The sequence below is a fragment of the Centroberyx gerrardi genome, chromosome 18 (assembly GCF_048128805.1).
Source record: "Centroberyx gerrardi isolate f3 chromosome 18, fCenGer3.hap1.cur.20231027, whole genome shotgun sequence".
Classification (NCBI taxonomy): domain Eukaryota; kingdom Metazoa; phylum Chordata; class Actinopteri; order Beryciformes; family Berycidae; genus Centroberyx; species Centroberyx gerrardi.
Genome location: NC_136014.1, coordinates 11,905,433 through 11,916,157, shown reverse-complemented (window position 1 = coordinate 11,916,157; position 10,725 = coordinate 11,905,433). Strand labels below are relative to the sequence as shown.

Genomic DNA, 10,725 nt, shown 5'->3' with positions numbered 1-10,725 from the left:
CATGCACAATAACAGCCACATGAGGAGACGCACCGTCTTAGAAATTCTTATCCCAGCTGGCCTCCTAATTAGGCTCAGTTTTGCTGTTAGATACTGCCCTCTTTAGGCATGATATGTTAATAAAGTTTTCAATCTGTACAGTCAATATATTGTATGTTTACGTGTGCACTGAGCCCTACTCTATAGGCCCTTTTCATGCACATGTATTTTCTATACAATTAACTGAAAATCATTATATCAAAACATTTTAATAGAATACAATTTTGTTTTCCTTTCATCTGATCAATTAACTGAGATGTCCAACATTGTGACCATGAATAAGTTGTTCTGGTATTTGTATAGTGCTTTTCTAAAACAAAGTTTACAAAGTACTTCACAATCAAGACAAAAGACACAGAAACAATGATGACCTTCGTAAGGGGTGCGGTCACTCTGCGATTACCTAGTGTATTAACTTGTGCATCAACCTACAGAAAAACAGTGTAAGAACACAATAATATGTACTTTTTATACTTAATGAAACCCCCCCCTAATAGACAAAACACTTATAAACCTGCAATAACGCAATTAGTGTACAAATCATTACATTCATGCAGTTTGTTCTTACATTGTGCTGTTACACCCTGTACATTATGCATTAGGAAGATTTTCAGTGAGTACTCACAAAATATTATTGTATGCTTACGATACTTTTCCATAGGTTGATACACAAATGAATACACTATAAAGGTATTGAAAAGTAAAATAGCATGATTCTGGTGTGTAATTACAGCAGGAAGGAGCTTTTGAAGAGCATGTTGCTCAGGTCCTTGCAACAGACAATTGGAGAAGGCAAGACAAGACCTGACTTGGTACAGTAGTCAGTCAGGCCCTGGAGGAGTTAAGGCATGTTGACAACATGACAGTACAGTGTATGTGTGTGTGTGTGTGTGTGTGTGTGTGTGTGTGTGTGTGTGAAAGAGAAAGACAACTCCATTCCAAACACTCAGTCAACAATTTTCCGTCCCTCGCTTTCTTCCCTCTCATGTTACAGCATCTGAATTGTGATCAGGGGGCCACTGCAAAGAAAAGTATCTAAAAGAGAGAAAGAGAGAGAAAGTGGAGAAGAGACAAAGCAGACAGAGAGATTGGGTGGGAAGTAGAGATGAAGTTACAAGGGGTCACTGGACTCAAGCCAGTAAACTAGCTCAGATTACCGGGTACATTCCTCTGACTGTTGGCTCGTCCTTGAGTCTACAGACCCTTTATTCAGGTTGCAAATGATTACAACCCACATGTCTTTTATCTGGCTGATCCAATTATTTCTAACACAGATTACTGATTTTACCTGTTTAATTATTGTCCAGTAGAAATACACTATCACAGTAAGGAACACATCTTTCACACAGATTGAATTCCTCATGAGATTGAAATGCGCAACAGCTTATTTATTGACATTTCTATATCCATCAGAGCGGGTAAAAATAAAGCACATAAAATAAAGTAGTATGAGTGTGTGTGTGTGTGTGCGCGCACACAATGGAATGCACAGCCAGGGAGTCCAGTCACTAGATGGGAAACTTAATAGGCGCATTAAGTAAATGTAATTGAAGGGCACTTTGCTTGTCTTAGCCTAAAGGCCGTATTGAGGAGCATAATTTATGATCATTGTTATTTTTGACATAAGAGTCGCCCTGAAATGCTTATGGCAAGAATCTCAATGTCAAAACTTGAGCTCTCAGCTTTTATCTAGAAAATGATGCAAAATAATCACACTTTGCTCAAAAAAAAAAAAAAAAAAAAAAAGAATGAGTGTTTTGCAGATAATCTCCTCATCAAGGTAGCATTACCACTTTTTGGCAAGTGGCCCTTTTTGCCTTGTTTTTCACTGCTGTTCCCAGGACATCAGTGCACGCCCTTGTTTGTGTGTCAGTGTATGTGGACAGTTTGCGTGTGTGTGTGTGTGTGTGTGTGTGTGTGTGTAAGTCTGAACAATAGACTGTAAAAAAAAACAAAAGTTCTGTCTGAACAGAAGCAAATACTTAAAACCTCCAAAGCAAATGTAACATTTTCTCTAAAATTGGCTTAACAGGGACATACGCAGGTGCACACAAAACCAAGAACACATAGATATATGCACACACACAAACACACACACCCACACAATATAAATGGGGCCTAGGCAGTGCTTTCTACATCCCAAGGCCAGGAATAACTTCTGGCTGCTTGTTTAGGAAGAGCCAATTCTGTCAGAGCCATTCAACAGGCCTATAGATAAATACACTGACACTTCATTTATTTCACTCAGTCGTTTGACGTATGGCCTGCGTTGAAGCAATGTTATAAATGAATAAAATATATCCTTTATACAATAGTCTTGGGTAAGAAGCTGGCAAACAAACAATACATATAGGCCTCAATGGAGAAAAAGCAGCGATTTCTCAATGAAGCTCTCGTAACTTCTTCCCAGTCTCTTTGGCATTTTTGCAGCTGTACAGCCATTTGATAATCCTTGCATTGCGCTCAATGACTGATGTTCCCTGATGAATTTTTTCATGCAACTCCTCCTCCAGTAGTCCATCGCTATCGCCGCTGCTCCTGGAGAAGCCGCCGTCCGACGTGGAGACGCTGACGCTTCGGAGGTTTACGGCGAGGTCGTCCGAGCGTGCCGCCGAGAAGTTCTCCTTGCCCAAAGACTCGATGACCTCGCCTTCCAGCCCGCAGAACTTGAAGAACGCGTCAAAGTCCGCAAAGTTTTTGGAGTACCTTGAGCTGATGTCAGAGTGGGAACGGCTGACCCCTGTGCGACACCTCCTTTGCACCTCAGCCACTCTTCTGTGTCCTGGCTTTTTCTCAACACCCACTGCCGCCTTTGTCCCAGGATCACTGTCCTCCCTGCCTTCTTGGTCTGTAACTTCATTTCGCCGTGCAATTGGCTTCAACAGTTGCTCAGATCGAGGAGCAACTGCATTAGAGGTACATTCCTTTGCATTGCTGCCCTCTGACTTGCATTCCTTATCTGTTGCCTCAGGTAATGGACCGTTCTTAAGCAGTAACCTGCGTGTTAGATTTCGCTTATTTCTGTCACGTGCTGACCCTTTCAGTAGTTCACATTTCTGTCTGTAAAGTAAAATGGAATCCGGACGTTTCTTGGAACTGGACCGACGTGCCACATTGTCCTGTCCTGGTGAGCAACTTTGTGTCCCACCTGTAGAGTTCCTCCCCGTGTCAAGCTTGCCACTGCGGTTAGAGCTCCGGTTAGAGGAGCCGGTACTGCTCACAGAGGCCGATCCAAAGCTAAGCACCGGCTCCTGAGTGGAGTTGACCACCTGTTGACTCTTGACGTATTTCGGCTTGCTTGCGGCAAGCCTCTCCACGGCGCTCATGCCTCCTCCTTTCGCCTCGCCCTCCAGTTCCATTTGCTTTCGGAGGTATTCAGGACCCTTCTCCAGGATTTTTGTGGCGTCCACATCGCTGGCTGTCTCCATTGTGTTTGTAATGAACATTCAGGTCTGTTCTTTTCGAAGCAGCGGGTAATCCTTTCACTTACGGTTTCCCCAACGTTAAAGAGACTACATTAGAAATTCCGAGCAAGCCCGTTCTTTGCCTGAGCACGTATCACAACAGGAGCATTTACCTTGTCTGTCCAAACACACACCACATTACCCCACCCATCCCGTGCAAGGCTCGTTTTAACCAAACACAGGCTTGTTCAAAGTACACCTGATACCAGCACAAGTGAGAACAGTGAAAACTGACACTGGAGCTGTTTTTTTCTTCTTCTTCTGCTGGTGGAAATGTGGGTCTTGATCCTTTTCCCTCAAGACGGAACTAAATCTTACATTATCTCTTCCTAACAAACCTTGTTTCTGTGTTTGGCAAACACTATCTACTATCTCTTATGCACTTACCAGGCAAACAGACTCATAAAAGAGGCTGAGAGCTGGGTGCAGTGCAAATGTTTCGCAATAAATGTAGATCCCAGCCTATACAGCCCTAAATCATACACATTGTGTCTCATACAGGGAGTGTCAGAAACGGATGAGGTGTAATTCACGGTAATTGTTATTCCTCCATGCCATCAAAACAATATTTTCTGTTGTGCAATTCTCCTAATGACTCAAAGAGGAAGGAAGTTCTGCTCTTATGTCACTGTTGGTTTTTATTGCTCAATGACTGTATATAGTGTTGGAGGAGTGAGTCCATGTGGTCTTTGAAAAAATGTGTGCAAAGTTTGTGTAGGATGGTTACAGTTTTTTTCTATGGTATGAATCACCATTACTTCTACCTGTCAGATACATTGCCTTCATTACCTCCGCCGACAGAGTTGGACGGGGGTATGTGTTCGTCCCGTTCCATCTGTCTGTCTGTCTGTCTGTCTGTCTGTTAGCAGGATAACTCTAAAAGTCATGAACGGATTTGCATGAAGCTTTGTGGAAAGTTTGGTCATGGGGCAAGGAAGAACTGATTAACCTTTCACACCGATTGGCCAAAGGGGGGCATGGCAGTGGGCGTGGGTTCTCACAAAAAGGTGTTAACGCCTTATTTTCCAGGTCCACCATTTCCTAATAATTTCCTAGAAAGGAACTGTTAATTTCTTAGGAGGTTTACTGGAAAGAACCATGACATTATGTAGTAGTTATATAGAAAATGTAAGCAGTCTGGTGGCTACTGTAAATTCCTAAAAGAATTTCCTGGAAAGAACTGCAAAACTATAAACTATTTTTTGGAAAAAATAATAGACAGAGGTCAATTATCAGAAGTCATTATTAATTAATTTTAGTTCATTTCTAATTTTCTATACAACTACTACATAATTCCATGCTTCTTTCCACGAAATGTCCTAAGAAGTTAACAGTTCCTTTCTAGGAAATTATTAGGAAATTGCGGACCCAGAAAATAAAGTGTTACCGCATCAGCAGACAGAAAATAGGCAAACCCTCTATCAAACAACATGGGGGCAGTGGAGAGCTCATTTCCAGTGAACAGATATAGAGCTGATTGGCCATGTGGTGTTGTGATCATCGGCTAAAATGCTTAAAAGTGGCTAGAATTGTCATGAAAATGTTGCATCTCCTGATGTGAAACAAGTTGGTAATGTGGCATGGAAGAAATTTTTCACTTTTGATGAAAATCCGACATGTGGAACTGGCATATATTGACAGTTGCATAGCGTTGGCGGAGGTATGCACCATTTAGTTTTTATATTTTTTTGAAATCCTAAAAGATATATGCTTTAAGCAGTACACTCAGAAAACACCTTTAACCATTATATATCCGATGCTAATTTGACAGCGGGGTCGGCCTCTAGTCCCTTCTCATGCCAGAATATCCCATTTAAAGGTCATGACCTTCCAGTGATGCAAAGGTTTGTTGGGTCAAAGCAACAGTGCAAGCAGCCAGATAAATGACAAACACCCTGACAGATTTCAACACTCCCACATACTTGTTAAAAAATATCATGTTCTGTATTCTGGCTCATTCTCCCACTGGGCGTTGATCCATTGATATCATATGTGTGTGTGGGTGTATGTGGGCGTATGGGTGTGTTTATGTGTGTGTGTGTGTGTGTGTGTGTGTGTGCGTGTGTGTGCATGTGCTTACGGGTGAGCGAGACAGAAGTAGCATGAGCGTCTATCCATGTGTACTTGTGCTTATATAACATTCAACCCAAACCAGAATAATTTCACATGAAAAACCGCAACTGTGTCACAACATGATTCAGCAGGTTTGTTGAAACCCCGTAAGCTTATAATTGTTTGATTGATCAACCTTTAAAAGTAAGTGCTGAAAATTAGAGAAAAGAAATTGCCCCATTGCCAGTGTCAAGGAGATAACAACTGCTCCCCTCTCCTCTGCCTCCTTCTGTAATTGGAAACATGGATTCAATAAACTCAAATCAGAAACATCTGCGTGTGAGCTGAACTTAAAAGATACAAGTTATCAAATTTACTTGTTCAAAAGACAGAGGGCAGCACTTGAATGTATAGTGTGAAAGTCATTAGAAGGAACAGTCTGCTTGCCTTTGACTGAATTGCCTCAGGATGGCTAGACTGCACCTGAATCAAGTCCTTTATCTCCCTGGTGGAAGAAGTTCTCCAATCCATTTCCATATTTTCTTTAGAGAACAAACTATCTCCTACTGCACCATCGTACATCATCAGAAAGAAGACTACTCGGTCTGACTGTTAGTTTAACTGTGGACCTACTGAGAGGACCCAAGCAACTAAAGGCCTCTTTATCAATTCCACTCATATGAGTTTGAGTGGAAGCATATTTTTTAGTGTTTGTACATAATTATCATACCGCTGATTGCATTTATTCAACCATATCATTTCCTTTTGATTGGCTTCCTAAAAAATCAGGATTAATAGTTCATTTGGGGATTGACCAATGTCTACTTGTACTTTATCCTCCCTGCCTTCTGTTCCAAATTAATGATAATCTACTTGAGATAAATTCTGTGAGAGCTCGAGGTCAAGTGCTAGGCAGAAGTATGCGAGAGGTGTGACCATGATATCTCACAGGGATGAGCTCGTTAAAAGGCTTTAATCTATGACTTTTTCATTATTTTCTTAGTAATTATTCCAAAATTGAAACGGACATACCCTGCGGCATGCACACGTATGCACAGCTATACTTACAGGCGGGAGTTTGGTTTGCTTGTAATGAATGAGTGTTAAAGGAGAATGATATTTCCATAATGTGTGAAAGCTGAAACAACAACATAAAGAAACAGGGGCCAGTGGTTCAGCTGGACCTCTGTGATCAGTGATGTGCCAACTAAACAAAGTGCATTTCAGCTGGACTCCCTGGGCTCCCCAGGCTGCAGGAAGATGGATCAGGAGCTGCAGAGCGATGTTCACATGTTGTCACCCCCGGGTTCCTTCCGGCCTCTGCTTCTGTCCACAGCCAACTAGCTCAGTGACTCAAGTTGACTGACGTTCACTGTTCCCGGCTCGCCTCTCCGCAGGTCCAGAAAGACTGATTCCATTCTCCAAGTCAGAACAGGCCAAAGTAAGGGGAGTCTTTGTAAATATACATTAAGAGCCAGTCAAAACCAGTAGTTCCCAGCAACAAAAGAAACGATGTCCACGGCACTCTGTCTTGTTGCAAAAATTGAAATGCCTTTATTTCACATGGCAAGAATAGATTAAAAACATTCCTCCGTCCCTGATAAAGGCCAGACAAGACCTCGACACGGTGATACAATGTGTTTAATCTATCACTGCCATGTGAAATAAAGGCATTTTACTGTAATGTCTGCAATGAGACAGAGCGCCCGGGAACTTCTGGTTTTGACTGAATCTTAATATATATTGGTAACACTTTACAATAAGGGTACATTAATTAAGGGTTAGTTAATGCTTAATAAGCATTAACTAACCCTTAATTAACAGTTAACTAATGTGTCTGGTAATCATTTACTAATGGTGTTCATGTTAACTAAGGTATTAATTTATGCATTATTTAATAGTCATCTTTATAAACTATTAAATAATGTATAAATTAATACCTTAGTTAACATGAACACCATTAGTAAATTACACATTAGTTAACTGTTAATTAAGGGTTAGTTAATGCTTATTAAGCATTAACTAACCCTAATTAAGCATTAACTAACCCTTGACATTATGGAAAGATTTATGCACAGATATTTTTCATTAAGCCATTGTAGTAAATTCATTGCAGATCCTAGTTTCATTGCTCATAATCGAGTAAGAGGCTCTCTGGTTGGTTGTGGGCAACATATTATGTAGGCCTATTATTCATATTACATATTTTAATAATATTTAATATGCCAATATTTGTGTCTTTCCTTCAGCATTTCTGTGTCAAAAATAATCCCAAAAATTTAGGTCTGGAGCAAACTGTGAAAGCGTTACTCCAACAAAAACTCCATACTAAAAATAATCTGTTCAGTTTTAACTCAAGTTTATGTTCCAAAGTATGCAAACTTGAAATCCAGAGAGCTTTCAACAGTGTAAGATTGTGTTGCTGTACATAAGAGTGATTGCCACTGAAATAATCAACACATCAGCATTTTGAAAGCGGGTGAAATTGAGTGATAGGGTTTGCTGCTCAATATCACTATATAATTTCTTGACTGGAATGCATTACAGTTGTTCTTAATTGAATCAAAACTTGAGTTTGGCCAAACTAACTTGTGAAAGAATAAAAAAAAATGAGATGAATGAGACTCCTGGTTTGCCATAACGATTATACTGGCCTCCAGTCTGAAGTAATATGGCCAATGGGCACAAAATTACTTTGCATCTTATAGTTTTCACAATAACTGGCATTCTGTTGCACAATAATCACTGAACTCTGTCTTGGTGCTGTGCAAAACCAAATCCATCTAGTGTCTACCAGGAAAATAAGATTTTTCTCCTGTCACCAAGCAGAAAGCTATTCTGGGAGGATCCAGCACTGCTGCTATACATCCTGTCATACATATGTAGATAAAAAATGGTAATTGATTCGAAAAGAACACATACGTTCACGCCTGTGAACTGCTGCTGTTAATAGAAACTATCTGCTCAACCGGATCCAAACTTTGTCTCACAGACTGTGGAAATGTAAAATTCACATGTGAGAAGACTCGCTCCAGCCAGGCCAATTGTGTGCCTGGCTGCCCAGTCGATCTGTATGCATGTCTTCAATTGTTAACACACACTCCGAAGCACAGCACACTCTCACACTCATATTCTTTCCACATACTTACAGATGTGCTGCTTTGATCCCTTTCATAACTTCGTCAATCACCCCCCCCCCTCCTCCTCCTCCTCCCCCCCTCCCTCTCTCTCTCTCTCTCCCTCTCCCTCAGTCCCTTGGCTCATGACAGCAAGGAGACACATGACCTCAAAAACTGCCGTGTCTTTTGCAATAAAAGTCAGATCTCAAACCTAGTGTAGTGGCTGTGTTGACACTCATGTAGCACATTTTTCGATTCATAAAATGGACCGGCGCTATCTGTTTCTGATTATTAGAATTAAAAACAGATAGCGGGCAGCTGATGGAGGGAAGGGGAGAGAGCAAACATGAACACTGACACCAGGCTTTTGAATTAATAATTTCTCCCCCGAGCCCTCACACTCTCTCCTTTTCAAATTCTTATCTTACGGCGCTTGTTGGAAAAACACATTCTCCACTTTAGTGTGACACTGTTTGCATCATCGCCTAATTGTGTTTTCATTGAGTCATTCACAATAATTAGCATCCGTCCTCGAGACGTGAATGAAACTGGCTGAGTCAATTAAAAACGGCTCGCAAATTGTGAGATGTAATTGCTGCAGGCATCTTTTGCTTGCAGTCATTGGTGGAGCATTATGTAAGTAACTAATAATTGGTAATTATGCATGCAGAGCTAATTGCCAGGAGTATAAGGTCACCTCCCACTCAATTAGTCACAGACAGTGTCGATTTAACAGAAGCTCATTTTACTGTATTACAGAAAGCAACTGTGTGTGTTTGGGTGATTACTGCTGCAGTCTTTTTTCATGGTAGCCTACGTCAAGGTTTTCATTTCCGTTTTTGCTTCCCCCCCTTATTTGACGTTTTGTTTTACATCTGAGAAGCATATCGTAGCAGTTTATTGTCTACATTTTAAATCCAGGGATTATCTTGGATGAGTGTGCATTTATTTTGGCAAAATCATTCACATTAAAGTGCCTGGTGTCCCTCCATATCACCGCCTGCCTGAAGAGAGACATTTGCTTTATGTTGCACACTAACATCAGCTTAAACTGGAGAAAACTAACAGAACCAGCCATGTTTGTCTGTCACAAAACATGGAGAGGCGAAGGGAATCATTTTCTTTATCTACTGATGAGGAGAACAGGCGCCGTTAGAAAAAGCATCAAATGTGTCCAGTATACACAATATGTTTTCCCCTCACAATTTTCCTACATGGAACCATGAGCATAAAGATTTGTTTTTTTAATAGAATGATTTGCTGTTGGCTGTGGCCTAATTGCAATTTTCTCTTGCCATATCCAGATCAAAGGGAATTAAACTGAGAGTTGAAAGCAAGTGATATAAACTGCTGATGACACCAAATAAAAAACACATATTTTCAAGTTAAGGAGTGCCAGTGCTCGAAGGGAATAATCTCTGAACCCGTATTTTTAGTGAGATCCAAACAGTCCTTTTTGAGTCTGGAAATATTTCTGCTGAATTCATTACAGCATTGCCAGCTTGCTGATATAAAAGGCAATGAGTCCTGCAACCTAAATCATCCAGTTAACAAGAACTTGAACTAGAATCAGTCGCGATTCTCTTATCAGCCGACCAGGTACATAAAACATACAGTACAGCAGTATTTCATAACTGACAAGGGAGGATCCTATTTTATATATCTCTGATTATTGGACTGCAGTTCCCTCCGTATTACAGTTTCTCTCAATTGATTTGATACATTTCTCCAAGCCAAGGTTCATGCTCTCAAAACAGTTAACACAGCAATCTAAAAACCCTTGACAATTTTGCAAAACTAACTACATTTTCAGGTTTCATTCAAAATGCAAAACTATTTTCCAAATGCTGCACACAAAACTCTCCAAACAAAACTCCATGCTCACAGAACAGCTGTCTAAACTCTTTAGAATTCTGCAAACCTATCTGTACCTTACTGTAAACCAGCCGTCTAACATTACATTTTCATTATTTTCACACAAATCACAAATCTACATATACCATAAATCCTCTGGCCTGACAGAAATAAAAGGGTTAATGAGGAATGAAGTC

At 40.6% G+C, this 10,725-nt stretch overlaps 3 protein-coding genes across 3 annotated transcripts in view; 1 reads left to right on the top strand and 2 right to left on the bottom strand.

Moving 5' to 3' along the window:
• Positions 1 to 10,725, top strand: part of LOC139926156 (testis development-related protein) — a 404,183-nt gene that overhangs the window by 34,355 nt on the left and 359,103 nt on the right. The window lies entirely within an intron of this gene.
• Positions 1 to 10,725, bottom strand: part of ccdc167 (coiled-coil domain containing 167) — a 209,928-nt gene that overhangs the window by 4,129 nt on the left and 195,074 nt on the right. The window lies entirely within an intron of this gene.
• On the bottom strand, positions 2,021 to 3,646 carry fam110c (family with sequence similarity 110 member C). Its single transcript, XM_071917763.2, has one exon. It carries the CDS (start codon positions 3,483 to 3,485, stop codon positions 2,421 to 2,423), a length of 1,065 nt encoding a protein of 354 aa, XP_071773864.2. The 5' UTR covers positions 3,486 to 3,646; the 3' UTR covers positions 2,021 to 2,420.